The sequence below is a fragment of the Arvicanthis niloticus genome, chromosome 10, assembly GCF_011762505.2.
Source record: "Arvicanthis niloticus isolate mArvNil1 chromosome 10, mArvNil1.pat.X, whole genome shotgun sequence".
Lineage (NCBI taxonomy): Eukaryota > Metazoa > Chordata > Mammalia > Rodentia > Muridae > Arvicanthis > Arvicanthis niloticus.
Window position 1 is genome coordinate 8,639,074 of NC_047667.1, and position 19,530 is coordinate 8,658,603.

General features: G+C 49.0%; 1 protein-coding gene across 3 annotated transcripts in view; it reads right to left on the reverse strand.

The window, feature by feature from the left end:
* Positions 1-19,530, reverse strand: part of Gli2 (GLI family zinc finger 2) — a 224,076-nt gene that overhangs the window by 52,703 nt on the left and 151,843 nt on the right. For 2 of the 3 annotated variants that reach the window (XM_076941028.1, XM_034513602.2), the window contains one exon: positions 2,295-2,400. The exons of the other annotated variant lie outside the window; for it this stretch is intronic. In XM_076941028.1, coding sequence (XP_076797143.1) covers positions 2,295-2,400 — 106 coding nt within the window. The remainder of the gene's footprint in view (positions 1-2,294; positions 2,401-19,530) is intronic. 3 annotated transcript variants of the gene reach the window in all.

Below are 19,530 nucleotides of genomic sequence, written 5' to 3' on the forward strand. Positions count from 1 at the left end.
CCCTCCACAAGTAACTAGCCCTGTCCACACCAAGCAAGACTTAGCTCTGGTCTCTGGCCTCCAGAACTGTATGACAATACACTCGTGCTGTCTTAAGCCACAGAGCTGAGTATGTGTTATAGCCACAGGGAATGAACACACATTCCTCAGGTATCCAGTCGGGTGCAAAGGGCATGGAAGTCGGTGAACAACACAGTAATTCCCCGTGCCTAAGGGGCTAGGGAGATGGCTCAGTGGATAGCAGCATTTAATGTGCAAGATGTGGACATGTGTCCTAATCCCCAGCACCCACTAGCAAACTGGGCACAGCTTGTGGATCTGAAGTCCACTGTGGGTGAACAAGAGGGAGAACAGAAGCTTGCTGGCTGTCAGCCTAGCTTCAGGTTCAGGGGCAAATCCTGTCTCTAGGGAGTAAGGAAGTGATGGAGAAGGAAATCTGATGTCCTCCTCTGGCTTAAACACACACACACACACACACACACACACACACACACACACACACACACACACAGAGGATCCTGAACAAGGAAACACAGATTTACAGGAAAACTAGCCACATTTGTATCAGATGTGTGGGTTAGTACACTGTACTGGTGTTGGATGATACAGGATATTAATGTCTGAACAGCTGGGTGGAGGGCATGCGGTTTATCTTGTCCAATGTTTACAGCTTTTGCATTCCTGATTTTATTCCAAAATAAAAACGATTTTAATTGATTTAAAGGTTATTGCGTATGTGTCCTGTGTATTATCTTTGCACATGGGTGTTATGTGTGCCATGGTAAACATGTGTGGAGGTTGGGGAGTTGCTTCTGTTCTTCTACCTTTACTCGGGTTCCAGGGATTGATCTCGGGCTACCAGGCTTACACTGCAAACACTTTTACTCATGGACCCATCTTGTCATTCTCCAATGTTAAACTTAAAATTTGTCTTAAAAAGAAAGCCAAAGTCCCAGGCTAAATGTCTAGTAGGCAGGAGGTGTCCTGAAACAGGTATCACTGGACAGCTGGCTGGCACACAGCAAACACACAATGCTTCGAACATCTGAGCACACAGCTATGCCGACTAACTTTATTCTATTGGGAGTTGGAGTCTCATAGGTGAGGCACCAGTGGGGACTCTCTGCCCAGCACTCTCTGTGTACCTACTATGCCTCTGTCATTGTAGGTAGAGCAGGCCAAGGGAATCTCAGTCTACGTGACCTTGCTCTGCTCTGGCAGTGGTGTTGGAATTCTGAGCTGAATCCCACTCAGGGTGGGACACCCTGTTCTCCTCAGGAGGTGGCATTGAAGCTGAGGGGTTTCAGATTGGGCAGGGAACAGGAGCCAGTCATCCAGACAAGTGACAGGGACTATGTATCTGCACCGCAGACAGTAACTTGATGTGGACAGGTGAGGAGGTCTGAGAAGAGTGGAAGGGGAAGGGGACAGACAGAAGGACTCACTTCCTACACCTGGAGGGCTGAGTTAACAGCCAAGGCCCAAACTTCTGTGATCATTAATTCTCATGTTCAACTTGAGAATCTAGAACCTCATTAAGAGACATAATACATCACTGTAAGGGCTTTCTCGATTGGGTTATCTGTGGAAAAACTACCCTAAATGTGGGTGGCACCATTACCTGGGCTGGAGCCTCACACTGAAAGAGATGGGGGGGGGGCAACCTAGCATCTATCCCTCTCAGTGTCCTGAATGTGGGTGCCATGTGACCAGCTGTCATGACTTCACCGCAATGGACTCTCAAAACATGAACCAAAATAAACTTTCCTTCCTTTGTTGCTTTGGTCAGCTACTTTATCATCGCAATAATAAAAATAACTGGGTCTCTCCTCTGGCAGGAGACCAGGTGGTGCAGGAGGGGGTGGGGCTCGGAAAGGAGCAAACACCAAGAGAATGAACATTAGCCAGGGCTAGAAGTCTCCAGTGGAAATGACAAGTCACATCAAGGTGTTGCCATTCTCCTTGGGGACCTCAAGGTGGGAAGCAGTAAGAGCTCACTCTGAGCTTGTTTTACAGAGTGTGCCTCAGTACCTCTTTGATAGTGAAGCAGGGGACTCCAAAGCACTACGCCAGAGCAGCCTTTACTTGAGACTACATTGTCGGGACCAACAAGGAGGCCATGTGGACCATGGTGATGACACATGATCCAAGCTTGCTACTCAGAAGAAGCTAGAGTGAGGCTAGCATGCGCTCATCACCTGCTCGTGGGTTCACAGTTACAGCACTTTGGTGACCTAAAAGGACAGAGGCAGGCAGCTGCACAGCAGGAGCAGTGGCTGGGCGCCAACACTTACCCGTGTACACCGTGGACAGAGTGAGGGTCATAATGGCACCTTCCCTCCTGGTGTCTCATGTCAATCGGCAAAGGCGCGTGGAAAGACGGCAGGAGCTGCTGAGGAACTGTGGAGAGGGAGGGAGAGAGAGAGAGAGAGAGAGAGAGGACTTCAAAAACTTTCCCCCTCCCTGGAAAAACAATTTTCAAAAGGCTTTAAGCTCCATGAATTCCTGAGCAAGAGTGGCCAGGACAAGGGGCTCCATGATGCCTGCGCTATCACACACCCACGAAGGAGGATGAATAAATAATCAAAGCCAGCCTGAGAATCCTACATCTTCCACATAAAAGATCCCCAGCCGCGCTCTTGACAAAGACAAGCAGCTCAATGCTCTTTGAACTTGGGGAACCCAGCTTGGCCGCAAATCAGGGCTGACAGTGCTGACAGACTCTGACTCCCGCCAGCTTCTGCCCACCCCGGCTTGGCTGCGTGTGGCTTCAGTAGCATCAGGTACCAGCCTCAGATCCACTGTGCACACAGGCTGGACATATTTACCTAGAACCATCTGTGAAGCAAGGCCCAGCTTGGGGGCATCTGCCTTAGGTACCTAATTCTCTACTCAGTGTGTATGTGTGTGTGCGTGCATGCCTGTGTGTGCATGAGTGTCTCTGTGTGTGGTGTGTGTGAACATATGTTCGCATGCATGTGGAGACCACAGGACAACCTCAGGTGTTGTTCATTTTCAGGTACTATCCAACTATCCTCACTGTCTTATAAGACAAGATCTTTCACTGGGATTTCGCATTCACTGATTCAGCTACCCTGGCCTGCTAGCGAGTCCCAGTGATCCTCCTATCTCTGCCTTCCCAATGCCAGGATAGCAAGCACATGTCCCCATACCAGGCTTCCAACATTTGTGATGGGGACTGGGTTCTCATGCTTGTCCAGCAAAATCTTAACTACCACCCCAGCCCCCAACCACAGTAAATTTAACTCTTTTACCACAATGCCATAGAAGAGAATTTTCTAGTGTAGTAACAGAATCTGTTTACAAAGAATAGCCTTATTTCAGCAAATCAATCAAGGTGCATCTAGCTGTCAGCAGCCCTGATGATGTGGAAGTCACGGCAGATAGACTAGGCCTTGCTTCCCCGGCCCAGTGGCCTTCTGACTGAGGGAAGAGTCCACAGAGGAATGAGGAACGCTCCAGCCCTTAGCCTCGTCCCAGTCTACTTGTTAAAAGGCGCTGTTTTCCTAAAGCCTATAATTATGTTTGCCTCTGGGGCACCCAGGCATTTTCTTTCAATAAGCAAAGAGCATCCTGCAATTACCACGATGATTTGTTGAGCGCAGGCCAAGTGCGGACAGGGGCTGACTCAGCTCCAAACTGACACACACGTGTTGGTGTTTTCAGTTCTGGAGGCAGTGCAGGCACCAAAGGGCTGAAAAATAATATCAAGAGTGGAGAGTTGGGGCTGGGGAAAGAGCTCAGTGGACCCAAGTTCGAAGCCCAGAACCCACATGAAAAGCCAGGGAAGTGTTGCACACTCATAAACCCAGAAGTGAGGAGGAGGAGACAGGAGGATCCCTGAAGCCCTCTGCAGCTTAGACCAATTGTTGGGACCCCGGTCCTAGTGAGATACCATGTCTCCAAAACCAAGGCAGGTGGCACCTGAAGAATGAGCAGAGACTAACCTCTGGCCTCCATATGTTTTGTGTGTGTGTGTGTGTGTGTGTGTGTGTGCGCGCGCGCACACACACACATGCACCCACACAATACATTTACCTCACACTTATGAACACGCTCACAAATATTTTCACCGTTTTAAGTAGACAGTTGAGGAGCAGCAGCATAATCACAGAACAAGGCTGTCACCACCCCGTCCACCGAACTTTTTAACACGTTAAGGGGAAGTGTCCCCATTAAACACAAACAGTCCACTAGTCCCTGTCCCTGACAACAGTCACTCTGCGTGTGTCCCTGTGAACCTGACAGCGCGTTTATCAGCAGAGTGCTTGTCCTCTTGTGTCTGGCTTACTTCACTCAGCAGATGTTCTTGAGGCTCGTCAGTGATTTCTCTCCTTTTAAGGCTGACTGCTGTCCCGTTGTTTGGATATACCACATTTTGTTTGTCTGTTAAACTGTTGGTAGACATTTGGATTTAATGCTATCAATTTTGGGGGAGGTGAGAGACAGAGTCCCACACTGTAGCCCAAGCTGGCCTTGAACAGATGACAATCCTTTTGTATTTGCCTTCTGAATACTGAGATTGTAGCTTGAGCTACCCAGCTGGCTTTCATGTTAAGAATTCCCAATGAGAAGAAATTTTCATCCTGAATTAAAAAAAAAATTACTGGTGTGTGTGTGTGTGTGTGTGTGTGTGTGAACCTATGTTCCATGCGTATAGGTCCTCTGCCTTAAAAAGGCAGTGTACTTAACCACTGAGCCACCTTGCAAGCATCCCCCAACCCCAGCTTTATAAAAAAAAAAAAAAAAAAAAACAGGGGTTCTGGGACCTTAGAGACCAGAAGTAAACATTAGATCCCCCAGAACTGAAGCAACATCAGGCAGTTGTGAACCAGATGATATGGGTACTGAGAACCAGACTCAGGTCCTCTGCAAGAGTACAATGTGTACTAAACTGCTGAACCATTTGAGCCCAGTCTCAGGAGCCCTGCTGTAATAGGACAGCACACACCCATCCACTCACACTCACACTCACACGCTCCCACTCACAGATGCTCAACCACACCCATCACACGGTCTTTGCAGGTAAGTAAAAGGATGCAGGCTGGTACTAGCTCGTCTGAAGTCAGACATTTCAGCTCAGTAGGGGCCATCCCCTCAAGCTTCTGTTGGAAGCTTCCAGAAATAAATGCTTGCTCAAAGCTCACAGCGAGGAAGTTTTAGCTTCTGAGAGAAATAGCCCCCATATGGAGGCTCCGGCAGCAGCTGCAGAATACAAAGAGAAACAGAGGAAGCAAGAGGTACCTTTGGCTGGGAAGACAGCTCAGTGGGTAAGTATGCATGGGGACCCAAGTTCCAATTCCTGGCACCTATGTACACAGCTGGGCATGGCCACCTGTAATACAGTGCTGTAGGGGACAAGCACAGCAAAGTCACTGAGGGTTTGCTAACCGTCAACCTAGTTCCAGGTTCAGTGGAACCCTGCCCAAAGGAATAAGGTAGTGTCCAGTGATAGAGGAAGGCACCAGTGTCCTGCTCTGGTCTTTGCAAATGCATGTGCACCTGAACATGTGTGCAAATGCACCACGTACACCTCTCTACCCATGTATAGTTCACGCACATGCAAATGTACCAGACGTACACACATACACCTCTTTACCCATATATAGTTAAAAAAAAAATAGCCACCTTCAGCAGGCATAGTGAATTTGATCATTCCACACAATGTTTTCATTGTGGGTTTTTTTTTTTTTTTTTTTTTTTTTTTAAGGAAATCTAAATTAAATCATGTCCTCCAACAGAAAAGACACACACACACACCATATGCCATTTCAAAGAAATGTCTCCCTTTTTAAGTTTTTGAGGAAGAAGCTCAAAGTAGAGAACGTTCAACAGCCACACCCTGTCCCTAGAAAAAATGCACAGTTTGCACATTTGTTTTTGATCTTGCACAGAAAGTCCCTGAGAAAGTGGAGAAGAGGCAACTGCCATTAAAAGTCCAGAATTTTTGTGCGCTAACTCAAACACCAAATGTTCCATGGCTGGTAGGGTCTGGTGACGAGCCATACGTGTGATAGGGTCCTGAGGTAACCATTTTGCTGTGTGTGAGGAAGACACTGAAAGGAGATAGAGACAGGCTTTCCTTGGAACCTGAGCTAAAGTGGGCCTTATAACGACCACAGTGGTGAATGGTGAGGGGTCCTTACAGGAAGAACTCAGAACATCTGGGTCATGAAAGCCTGTCTCGAAGTCATGACAAAGAGTTCTGAGATAAAGTCATGTGTGGCTATACTGTAGACACTGCCTAGAGAAGGGTTCAAGAGACTTCTCGGTGGTCATGACCCACAGACAGGACACTATGGGGACAACCCAGCCGAAAAGATGTCCATTTCCCCAGAGAATGGCCATCTCCAGAGTTTCCTGCCTGTTCAATTATAACCACCAGACGGAATCAGCTTGGAGGACATGTGTCCTCTGAGAGTGGGACCAGAGAAGTGGGTTTCTTTGAGAAACCTTGCTGCCCAGGTACTTAACGGTGGTACTTAGCGGTGGCCAGGTGACTCCAGGACAAGAGCCTCTGTACAGTGCAGGTGGTGTGCTGTCGCCTCCTCATTGCCAGTGCGATGGGGTTTAGAATCACCATGGAGTATACTCCTGAGTGTACCGAGGTGTTTCCAGAAAGGTTTATCTGAACGGGGAAGACCAGCCCTGAGTGTAGAATGGTGTATTACTTTCTTTTCTGTTGCTATGATAAACACCATGAGCAACACCATCTATTGAAGGGAGGGTGTGTTTGGTCTCCAGTTCCACAGGAGTACAGTATCTGTGGTAGCGAGACATGGCAGCGCGTGGCACGCACCGCAGCTGGGGCAGAAGCTGAGGGTTCATGCCTTAAACAGAAAACACCAAGTGGAGAGAGCGCAAACTCCAACTGGTATGAGTCTTTAAAGTTTTAAAGCCCGCCTCCAGTGACATGCTTCTCCTAACAAGGCCACACCTTCTCCAAACTCCCAAATTGCTTTGCACCACCAACTGGGGACCAAGTATTCAAATGCTCAAACTATGGGGCGGGGGTGGGGGGGGTGGGGAGGACATCTCATTGAAACACCACCGGTAAGCTGGAGTTCTGGACTGAATACAAAGGAGAAAGCAAGCTAAGCGGCAGAATTCACCTCTTTCTGCTTTCCAAGTACAGATGCAAAGTGCCCAGACAATTCACTCCCTGCCTCTGTGCCCTCCCACCATGACAGGCTGTGAACCAGGCCCTTCCGTCCTTGGAGGATTTCTTAAGTCACCTGTCAGGTAGTTTGTCCCAGCAACAAGGAAATTAGGTAATACAGCAGGGTGTTGTGTTGAGGCTCAAGCATGTATACATGTAGCCTTCAGGGTAAGCAGGAGAAGGACGGGCAGCTGGCTGAAGGCCAGAGTTCCGTGGATTCCTGGGCTCCACTAACCAGCCAGTCTAGATGAATCAATCAACCAGTTCCAGGTTAAGGAGACACTGTCTTAAAACAAACAAACAAGATGCAAAGGGCAGGATTCACAGCTTTGCGGAAAAGAGCTTTGATAAGTGGATTCTTCTGGCTTCTCATCACATTCCCAGGTACAATCCCCAGAAAGCCCAGGCTGGCTACTCCACATGAGCTTCCTGAGGACCTGTGGCCTCGGTGTACAGGATACACAGAACAAGGGCATGTGCAAGGGCACTCCTTATTTGTCAGATGTCTAACGGTGGTCTTGGAATCATTAGGTCACCTAGACTTTTCACTGGTGAAAAGGTGAAGGAGTGGGCCAGAGCTGGGGAGCCTCACTGAGCTGGGCTTGTCCTCAGTCCACTTGGAAGTTTAGACAGCCTCCAAGGCTAGCCCCTTAAGTGGAGTCAGGCATCCAAGTGTTCAATGCCCATGCCTCAGAGCTACAATGGCTGGCGCTAAAACCGTCTAGAAGCAAGGACTCCTCAGCCCTCCAGACTTAGCATACCTGTCTTCAGGACCCTGCACAAACGGCATGTGTTCCCAGCCACAGGACAAGCTGCTTTTGGAAGCCCCTGTGGGAGCGACTACCTCACAAAGATGCTTTTTAATACCTATGATATCACAACATGTGACTGAAAAGTATTACAGTCTCGGTTGGAGGTGGGGCTTAAAATCAGGCCGGACATTCAAACAGCACAAGCTGACTGTTGTCCACCAGGCTAAATGAGCAGCTGGATCTTCCCCTGGCCTACCCTGGTCAGGGAATTACTGACAAAATAGTTGTTGGAAGAGTGCATGGGGCTGGGCTGGAGCCAGTGTGAGCTATTCCATGTGGACAGCACCCTGAAATTAAGCTCAATTGGGAAGGCAAGAGAGGAGAAAAGAACACTCCCAAGAGTACTCCAGAAAATGCCATGGAAGAGGCCAACTGAAGCCTCAGAGGCTAGGCCGCGCAATCTGTCCCTTTAAATGGTGTTCCCAGAATAACATGGGACAGGCCACAGGAACAGACTGGGGCCATCCCAGAGGCTTGGGATGTAGTATTGAAGCAGCCGTCTCAATGAATCATCCTGTGCCTCAGTTTCCTCATCTGTGAAATGAGGGCAGTGACAGGGCAGAGGGACACAGAGTGTTTGTGGCATATGGTGAGCAGGAGAACCAGTGTGGCTATCTGTACTGCCAGCTCTGCTGGGCTCCCTCCTCTCCAGCAGGGGTGGGGACACAGGGGAGTTTTATAGGACCCCAGGGAAACTCCCCCACCCATCGTGGGGAACAGCACGGCTTCCTCACCAGTTCTAGTTGATCAGTGGGGTCCCAGGTTGACAACTTCTGCTGTCACTTAGACACTGTCCAAGTGTCTCTTTTTCTTCTCTCCTTCCCCCACACCCCTCTGTTCTTGAAACAAAGCCTCTCTCCGACCTGGAGCTTAGTCATCAGGCTGGGCAGGCTCGCCAGTGAGCCCGGCAGCTGCCTGTTTCTGCTTCCCCAGCAGTGAGGTTACAAACACGCCATGCCTAGTATTTTTTCCAGCAAACATCAGGTATCAGACTCATGTTCCGATGCTTGCCAGGCAAGCTCTTTGCCAACAGAGCCATCTCCTCAGACCCAGGAAGGGGAATCTTAGGGCCAGAAGAAACATTAGGAATAGTCAACCCAGAATAAAGGGAGCAATTGTCTAGGTCACAAAATCTGTTTTCTAGAAAGTTGTGTGATGGTCCCCAAAACAATCAGTAGATTTGAAACACAGAGGATTGTCATTCTAGAAACTCTGTGATCTTGCAAAAAGCATGAATCCAGGGGCTCCATTGCTGAAGTGCCTCTCTTACAAACATAAGGACCAGAGTTTGATCCCTAGAATAGAACCCACATAAGAAAAGCTAGGTGTAGTGGTGTCTTTTTGATCCTGTAGCTAGGGAGGCAGAGTCAGGCAGATCCCCAGGGTTGGCTGTTGTTCACTTGGTGAATTCCAGGCCAGTGAAAGACCTTGTCTAACAAAATGGAAGACAGACACAGCTCCTTGTGACTTACACACACACACACACACACACACACACACACACACACACACACACACACACAGAAGGAGGGAGGGAAGAAAGAGAGGGAAGGAAGGGGAAAGAACAAATTCAGGTCAAGTTCATGGACTTGGAGGTAAGAGCAGCCAGCACATTGGTTCCTGGGCCCCATGCTCCTTGCTCCCACTGCAGAAATGGAGCTGAATGAATCAACTTGGGGAAGATGTTTCTGACAGGCTTCCTTGCCACCTCATCATTTGGCAGCTTCCAGGCTGTGTGGTCAGAGTCTCGGGGTCATTTGCTCCTTTCAGAAGAATATCTGTGACACTCCACTATCAGGCCCTATGAGCCACAGTGTTGTCAGTTGCCACAGTGTTTGCAATCGATGCTAAGCTCCCACAGGGAAGAGGCTGAGAGGACAGGTAGGCACCTGGAGCTCACTACCTGACCAGACAAGCCAGGCGCATCAGTGAGTTCTAGGTCATGAGAGACTGTCAAAAACAAAAACAAAAACAGAAAAATGTGGACAGCCCCTGAGGACCCACACCCAAGATTGTCCTCTGACTTCCAGACAGATGAGTACACATGCCTACACACACATGAACTCGCACACAGATGAACAAGCACACACATACACACATAATTAAAACTTCAGCATGAAAGCAGTATAAAAACTATTAGTAAAACATTTTGTGTTCTTTGTTCCATGAAGTCTTCAAGATCTGGTATAGATCCCTTCCTTCTGTGCGGCTTACTGGGACAATTGCTCAACCGCATGGCCACAGGCAGCTGTGGTTGCCATGTCCTACAGCTCTGCCCTAAGTAGTCATTGTCACTGTCTTTGCATCTTTATGGAGCTCTAGTCCAGGCCTACATGACACATAAAACATGGAGATAAGAATCGCCCACCCTTCCGTCCTTCCCCTCCTTCACATCTTAGCTTAGCTAAGTGATGCCACTTAACTAACATAACAAACGGTTACGATGTCTTCCTTTCCTTCCTCCCATCTTTCATTCACTGAACTCACAAGGTCGCCCAGGTCCCTGTGGGGTCACCAAATGGTGTTGTGACACTCCTTATAACCTCCCATCCCTTTGGCTGGGTCAGAGCTGTGCTGGTCAGTGCAGCCTGCCTCCATCCTGGCCTGGATCACTACTTGCTGCCTTTCCGGCGAGCTGGAGTATGCACAAACAAGGCAATGGGTACATGGGCTTCTGAAGCCTTGGGATGAATGAGGGGCCTCGGAACGCAAAGTCTTATGACTTTATAGGGGATGACGAGTGAGAAGGCAGCAGGGGTGTGCAGCTGCACCGCCATGCCAGAAAACATCGGAGCTTGGCCCCTGTCTGCATCACACTATGGAGTGAAGGACACTTAACAGTTTGTACTGTTCCCACCTCGCTTACCTACATTTCATCCTACCAATCACATCACCAACGACAGAAATGGTGGTTCCCTCTAGTAGGACAATGTGTGTGGGGGGTCCACCAGCAACTTTGGGGGCTTCTCCACAAACCCTTCATCCCTGCATGAAGAAACTAAGATATGGAAACATGGCTGTGGGTAACGGGGGTTTGTGGCCAAGCCTGATGACCCAAGTTTCACCCCCCAGAACTCACATGGCTCAGGGTGAGAACCAACTTCCAGAAGTTGTCCTCTGACTTCCGTATGTGACCTGTGACACACACAAACCCATGTACATAACCACAGACACATACATATAAGTGTGATTTAAAAAGAAAAGAAAAGAAAAACATAGCCATATGAGTCAACCTATCAAGCAACGTGGTTTCTAGAATCTTTTTCCTGGAATAAGACTATATAAAGAGGAGCCATTCCAAAGGCTTCCTGGACATCAAAAAGCCTCTTGCAAAATAATATTTTGATGAGCTAAGTGTGTGAATTAAAAGCAGATGAAGCTGACTTCCTATAAAATAAACAGGGCTCAACATCCAGGGAAAAACTCCCCACACACTGGGCCTGAGGGCTGGTGGAGTTATCAGAACTGCACTTCCCTCAGAGAGGGCTTCTGACAGCATGACTGTCACAGGAAAGTCTTATGCTGGCACTCTCCTAAGTGTGTCCCATTCTTAACACATCAATCCCCACAGCCCTCAAGCAGGAATGTGCTATCTTCCACCCCATTTTACAGAAGAGGAAACAGAGGCATGAAGAAACATGGTGACTTGCCCCTAGTAATGCATAATTAGTGTCACAGTCGGGCCTTGTACCCACCCAAAATGATTCTGATCCATCCTAATGGGTAGGATAAGACAGTGACATTTCTTCTGTGACCATTGTGATTGTTAGCTTTGTCATCTTAACATAACCTAAAATAACCTGGGAAGAGTCTCAGTGAGAGATGCCAACACTGGGTTCATGCCCTTGTGGGCGGCATCATTCCCTAGGCAGAAGGTTTTGAATGGTGTAAGAGTGAAGAAATCCAGCCGCACACAAGCAGGCAAGTGAGCATGTACATATTTACTTCTGTTCTTGACTGAGGGTGTAACCAGCTGTTTGAAGTTCTTGCCTTGGCTTCCCTACAATGATAGACTGTAACTTGTAATGGCAAGCTGAAATGAACCCCCGTCTTTCCTAAGTAGCGTTCTGTTCTGTTCTGTTCTGTTCTGTTCTGTTCTGTTCTGTTCTGTTCTGTTCCAACCAGAAATGAAACTCCATGGGGAGATCCAGGCTCTGGGCTCTGTCTCTATTCCACTCACTACTGGTTCTCCTGTGGGGCTCAGCTCTCCTCTGATACCCTGGGCCAGGTGTGACAGGTGTGACAGGTACAGGTATGACAGGGCCACTAGTGAGAGATGGATGAGGAGGATCACTCTGATACCCAGCTCCTTTATGGGGTGTCAGAGTTGATGATGCCCAACAGACACAGGGCTAGGCTTAGTACTTTCACTTCCTTCCAGGCCATCCAAATGTAAACATAGCTAGCCAAAGAAAGTACTTGTGCAATCCTTCTTCATACCGCCAGGTAGGCGACAAAGTGGGTGCTAGGAGCAGGAGGGTTTCTCGGGAGAGGAGTTATCTGTTTTCCCCAGCTGTGCTCCTGGTACCTACTAATAACCTCCATGGATCATCCTGCTTGGCTCAGAAAACCTTCTGACTGGCATTAAAAATGGGCCTCTTTCCTGCCCATGGCTGGGTGCCCCTGCCGTCCATGTGGGATGCTCGTGGTTAGCATGATGTTTGTGTAATTAGGGCATTGAGGATGGCAAAGGGCCCACCTTGGGTCCCCAAGAGTAATGGTGGTTCAGAAAAAGCACCCACCTGGGTTTGCACTGATTAATGGTGGGCCCTGTTAATAGCCCTGCTTAACACAGGAGTTTGTCAAGATTAAGTAATTGCCTTAAACAAAAACTGTATTATCTTTTAAGGGTCTGATGAAGGATGACTGGTGCTGGGAAATGGGGTGATGGATGTCTGTGACTCTGGCCACCACCATCCCTCCCTCATTTGCATAAATTATCATACAGACTTTAGGTGAGAAGTCCTGGACAGATCTGGGGACAGGGTGGCCAAGTTCGTGGATATGGTAGCCACTAGGAGACTCCAAAAGCATGAGGGTGTTCAAAGCCTCTGGGATGCACCAAGTCTCATTGGGAGAGGTGACCAGAACCCCAGGGAAATGTGGTTTGGGACAGGATATGGGAAGGGGAAGCCACTGCACAGGGAAAGTTTGGGAACACAGGGAAAGAACATCAGCCTGATTGTGGCGAGTAGGCTCGCACACAACTTAGAACACCTTCACAAGTGAGAAACAGCTCTCATAGACTCAGGAACTTAGGAAACTCAACACAAGGGATGGGGAGGGCCCCCCCCCCCCCCACCTCGTGAGGATCTATAGGCAGTTAATAGGTGATGGGGAGGGAAAGACATTTTCTTGTGATGACCACTGGTAAGCAGTCCACACTCCTGTACACGACCCATCACCTAAGCTCCTTTAAGCAACCCTATGAAACTCATTAGGTCACAAAAAAACCAAAATAAAACAAATGAACAAACAAAAACAAGAAACAAACCCACACATCATGAACACAAAAAAGGGACCAGAGAAAGGGTAGGGATCTTGTGGTGTGTGGGGGGGGGCAAAGGGGCGGTAACAGAAAGTGAACATGATCAAAATACATTGTGTACATGTATGAAAGTATCATAATGAACTCACTGCTAAGTGTAATTGGTAAGTGCTAAAGAAAGTGTGAAAAAGAACACATACAAAGGCTTGTGAAGGACAGGCCATGGCCAGGACTATGGGTGCAGCTGGTGGCCCAGGATGATCAAGGACACTCCTCTGGTAAAATGGGTTCTCGGATGAAATGTGGACGATCTAGCCACTGACCTGCCCTAGTGAGCGTTTGCAAGGCTCCTCCCTTAGCCTGCCTGCTGCCCATGCTAGGTGATTGCCCCCCATTCCTTTCTATGAAAAATATGATTCCTAAACCAAGCCAGCCACCCAAATTTCTCCCAGCAGAAACAGCAGCAAAGCTGGGAGATGTTCCATGGCATTGATTTCCTCCAAACCACAGCTTCAGAGCAGATGCCTGTGTGGCCTATTAGTGGATGCTGGGGCTGTGCCCGAGGGAGCCATCCCTCCTAGGAAGGGTACACGATGCCCTCTCGCACCTCCTGCGTGGGTGACGACGGGCTCACTGCTGCATTTCTCCACTCAGAGCCCTTGGCTTCCTTTCTGCTTTCTGATGCCCAGAGAGGACACATGCCTTCAGGGGGCAAAGCACAGGCTCTGAAAATGACAGCCAGGACACAGCAAGGGGTCCCCAAGGTGTCTCCTGTGGCTGCTGACTAGAGGTACAGTGGAATATTCTCTTTCCCACCACAATCTACACACAGGTTCCATGCTCTGAACGATCTTACACAGTCCTGGTTGCCCCAAGCCACCATGGCCAAGTACATAGCCCCCAGCACCAAAGGGTGACAGGTGACAGAAAATCTCCCACTTGAGAGCCCCGTTATTTGAGCGCTACTGCCCCCGCATGACACAGGGCAGATCAGTCACTGGCATACAGGGTCCCGTATGAACACAAAGTCATGGAATGTTATCCATCCCTCTCACCAAGAACATGACAGACCATACCTGCACTGTTCAGAGTGGGACCTGCCTATGCCTGGTGCATTACAGGTAACCTCTCTGTGAATATCCCCTGAATGGGAGTGACAAAACCTCTCACTTCTGCCAGCACACAATAGCCTCATACTGATCAGGATTGGCCCTTCATGCCACCTGGGGTCCCCTGATCACAATCCCCATTCCGAAGATCAAACTCAAAGGAGTAGCCCATTTACACCACAACGTCCCTGAGTCCCAGGAACCTGCCCCATATAATTCCCTGGCTGTCCCTGGGACCCCACAGTGAAGACACACAAAGAAGACTGTGCCTGTGCCTAGCTAGGCTGTAGGCATACCTGCCCCTCTCCCACTCCAAGTGGTAGGTGAAGGCACAACCTCATCCGAACTGTTGGGATGCTGGCCGGGGATGCCGCTAGCCAGGAGCTGCTGGTGGCCCTGTCCTCTCCTCCTCATCCTTCTTGGCAGGAACTACCACTCTCCTTTACAGCTCCTTACCGCCTCCCCCCATCAAGAGCCCCAGGCTGGCAGAAATGACTGCTAATACTCCCAGGCACATTTACTGAAACCCTTTGACACAGAGGGTATTTTTATGGGATAAGCACCCCAGCCTCCGTATCAACTGGCGGGTTTCACTGCTCACATTTCAGCCCTGCAAAAAGCCTTTTTCAATCACTGCTGTGGCAAACGATAAACTTTAATGGCCCAGGGAAGCCTGAGGCTCTCTGTCCTTCCCGCCTCCTGGCCCAGGCGGCAGGCCTCCCTCCTCCACTCTCCCTGCTGGGTGAGAGGGAGGCACTGGACAGCCTTCTCAACCCCATGAGCCTTCAAAGCTGGTGGAAAGCCCCGAATGCACAAAGCCACTGGGGAGTTAACAAACACTGGTCCCCAGCTCAACTCCAGCTGCAGAAACCAAGGCGCTGTTCCCTGTGTACGTGTGCACGTGTGTGTGTGTGTGTTTGTGAGTGTGCTCCAGTGGTTCATGCAAGTGTGAGTGTAGAGCCGGAGACTGACACTATCTTCAGCAATCACTCTCCACCTTATTTTTTTAAGAAATTTAAAAAAGTTTATGACTGTGAGTTTTTGCAAATTATGCGGGTGTTTTATGTCAACTCGACACAAGCTGGAGTCATTGGGAAGAGAAAATCTCAACTGAGAAAATGGCTCCATCAGGTTGGCTGGTGGGCAGCCTGTGACGCATTGTCATTGTCCTGATGGAAGATTGCTTTGGAGGGCCCAGCTCGCTGTGGGTGGTGCCATCCCTGGGCAGCTGCTCCTGGGTGCTTTAAGAAAGCAGGTTAAGCAAGCCTACAGTAAGCAGCACTTCTCTATGGCTTCTGTACCAGCTCCTGCCTCCAGGTTCCTGCTCTGTTTGAGTTCCTCAAGGGAATGTGATCTAAGAGTTCTAAGCCAGAATAAGCCTTTCCTCCCAAAGTTGCTCAAAGTCACAGTGTTTCATCACAGCAATAGAAACCCTAACAGGCAGTGGGTGTGTGCATGCTGCAGTGCATGTGTAAAGAGACAAGCCTGTAGAAACGGGCTTCCTCCTTCCACCATGTGGATCCAAGGGATCAAACCTGAGCTGTCAGGTTTGGTAGCAAGCGCCACTTACTCGGCCACACTGCCCTGCCCTGTCACCTTAATTTTTGAAAAAGGTCTTTAACTGAATCTGGAGTATACAGATTTGGCTAGATTAGCTGGCCATGAGCCCCAGAGATCCTCCTGTCTCTGCCTCCCCAGTGCTGGGCTGCAGACATGTGCCATCCCGGCCAGCTTCTTTAATGTGGGGCCCCAGGGACTAAACCCAGGTCCTCATGCTTTTGTGGCAAATGCTTTACCCAACGAGCCATTCCCCCTAGTCTAACACCAGTATGTTCAAGTATCTCAGCTAACCCCAGGGGCAGCGAATCTTGAGAGCAACTGTACCTAGTTACAGGCTTTCATTCTCAAGCCTGCCACCAGGGTGATCAGACACATTCCCTTAGGCCCTCAGGAGCACCAAGGCAGTTGGGATATTTACTATATGATGGTGGCACAACCAAACTTGAGGTCGTGTGATCACACACAGAGCCAGGGCCCAAGATGCTTGTAGTACCCAGGGCCTTTGCTTTCCCAGGGGAGCCATGTTTATATGGAAGGATAATAAAGCGATGTATAGGCCACCACAAGGTTAGCGCTTGAGGAATGAGGAATGTGTGAATCAAGGAATGAGTGGCTCCTGTGTGGTGTGGGGGTGGAGCACTCGCATGGATCTGTGTATAGAGGCCAGAGGCCGACCTCTGTCCGGTTCCAGACCTAGCTTTAACAGATGTTCTGGGGATCAAACTCGGGTCTTCATGCTTGCACAGTGTGGTGGTTTGAATGAAAACTAAGACCGAAGTTGGCACCAGAGACTAGGTTACTGCTGCGAAAGGGCAGACCGTGCTTTTGTTTGGAGGAATATGAGGACACTCTGAGACTTCGAACTAGAAAAGCAATTGGACATGTTAGGCACAAGTTTAAGGAGCTGGTCTAGCAGGTGCATGGAAGACAGTGAGCTGTAGAGGCCTGGCTCAGGAGGTTTCGGAGGAGAAGAATATTAGTTTGCAGCCTAAAGATCAGCTTATGATATTTTGTCAAAGAGCCTGAGGCTGAATTCAAGAATTTTGGATTATCGTTAGCAGAGATTTCCAAGGGCTGGGTGGTGGTGGCGCACGCCTTTAATCCCAGCACTTGGGAGGCAGAGGCAGGCGGATTTCTGGGTTAGAGGCCAGCCTGGTCTACAGAGTGAGTTCCAGGACAGCCAGGGCTACACAGAGAAACCCTGTCTCAAAAAAACAGAAAAAAAAAAAAAAAAAAGCAAAAAAATGCAGAGGTTTCCAGCCGGCCCAGTACTGACTGCATCCCTTGGTTGTCAGTGGCCACACTTATGCGAATCTATACTGAACAGGAGCAACTGAGCAAGAAAAAATACAGAATGTACGGTCGGAGGAGAAAAGGGACACCAGATTAAACAGAGTAAAGAAAAACCCTGATGCCAAATGTAATAAAGGGAGTGGTGACCTCAGAGCAAGACCCACCCAGGTAAACTTCCACCTTGTGAAAATAGAGACAAGCTTAGGTGTGGCTGTGGGAGCGCACGCCTGTAATCTGAGCCCTGGCAGGCAGAGGCAGGCAGATCTCTGAGTTCAAGGCCAGACGGGTCTACAGACAGAGCCAGTAAGCTCTTGTCTGTCTCCCCAGAAGCTCCGTCTTTTTAAAACCTTAATTTCAACCCTGTTAGTGGTCTAGCCCCAGGGTCTCCTGTGACCTGGCCTCAGTGAGCATCTATCTCCCTACCACTCATGTTTCGAGCCTTACTTCCCTCCCTGCCTCCACACACTCTATTTACTAATCTTAGCAAGGCCCCGATGCACTTACAAGTTCCGACAGCCCTCCTCCATCCATCAAGGCAACACAACTCATTTCTCCTTGGAGATGAAACAAGCATAGCCCAGAGAGACAAAGAAGCACTTCCTTTGAAACTTAGGCATGATGTGAGCTCTGACCCTGTGAGGACAACAGGAACCAGATACTCTCGGGTTTCGAGGTGTAAGGCATTCTGCCACTGCAGCTCATGGCCTGCGAGGGACTGGCCAGGGCAGCGTGAAAGCGAGGGGCAGTATGGACTCTTCAGGGGCTCTGGCTCCTGTCAAAGACTGGCACTGGCTGGAATTTAACCTCAGTCCTGACTGCAACAGGGAGAGAAAGCCTCCATCGGCCATATGAGCATGCCAGACTCCAACACCCCCTATTTTGCACCCCTTCATGAGGGTGCCTCAAACACCCTAGCATGGGCTACCAGGAAATACCAGCTGCTTCATTTCCCCAACTGGACTTTGATATTAACTCTTGTCCCCCAAGCACTCTAAGGCAGTTAAGTGGCCACAGGGTGCTGATGAGTGTCAGCAGACCGCTCTCATAGGAAGGGGATATGGAAACCCAGGCCTGTCTGCTCATTACCAGGGTGTAAGTGTTGGCACAGCAGCAGGTTTCAAGTCACCAAGAGACAGAAAAGTGCACTCCTGAGCGCTAAGAGTCAGCTCAGCTGTACCACAGCACTGCCGAAGCGGCCTTCTCCCCACAACCCGTGCGCTCTCTTGAGCAAGAACCCATTCTTTCCTTTGCCAACAGAGGTGATGATTTTGAGTTCTTGAAAATTCATTTAGACAATTTCTGCCTAAAATTTTAACTTTTGAAATGAGCATATCCAATGCACATATGAAAAAAAAAAAAAAACACAAACAAAGCACACTGTTTGAGATAAATGAACAAGTGTGAACAAGATGGCCCTTGCAAACATGGGGACTTGAGTTTGATCCGCAAACCATGTGTAAAAAGCTAAGCACGGTGTGTTTGTTATCCTAGTGCTGGGAGACGGACACAGGCAGATCCCTGCAGCTCACCAGCCAGTCAGCTTAGTGTATGCGGTGAGTTCCAGGCCACTGAGACCCTGTCTCAAAAGAACAAGTCAGATTGTACCCCAAACTCTCCTTTAGCCTACACACACACACACACACACACACACACACACACACACACACACACGCACACACACACCCTTCATAATCCAGGGGAAGGGGTGAAAAGTGTTAACATACAGTAGAACTTTGAGTTATTTGTGTGTGTGTATATTTTGAGAAAGGGTTTCTCTGTGTAGCCCTGGTTGTACTGGAACTTGATTTGTAGACCAGGCTGGCCTTGAACTCACAAGAGATCTGCCTGCCTCTGCCTCCTGATTGGCGGGATTAAAGTTGTCACTACTACCACCTGGCTAGAACTTTTAGTCCTAGTTAGTCGTTTAGAACTAACTAGTTCTAATCAGATACAATTGGATACAACCCAAAAGTTCTGCTAGGGGCAAGTGATTAGGTAAAGCTTAGACCAATCCTTTAAGAGTTATACATGAATGATGTTCCAGGGGCTCCGGCAGCCTCTTTTGGCAACAGAACTCACTGCACTTAT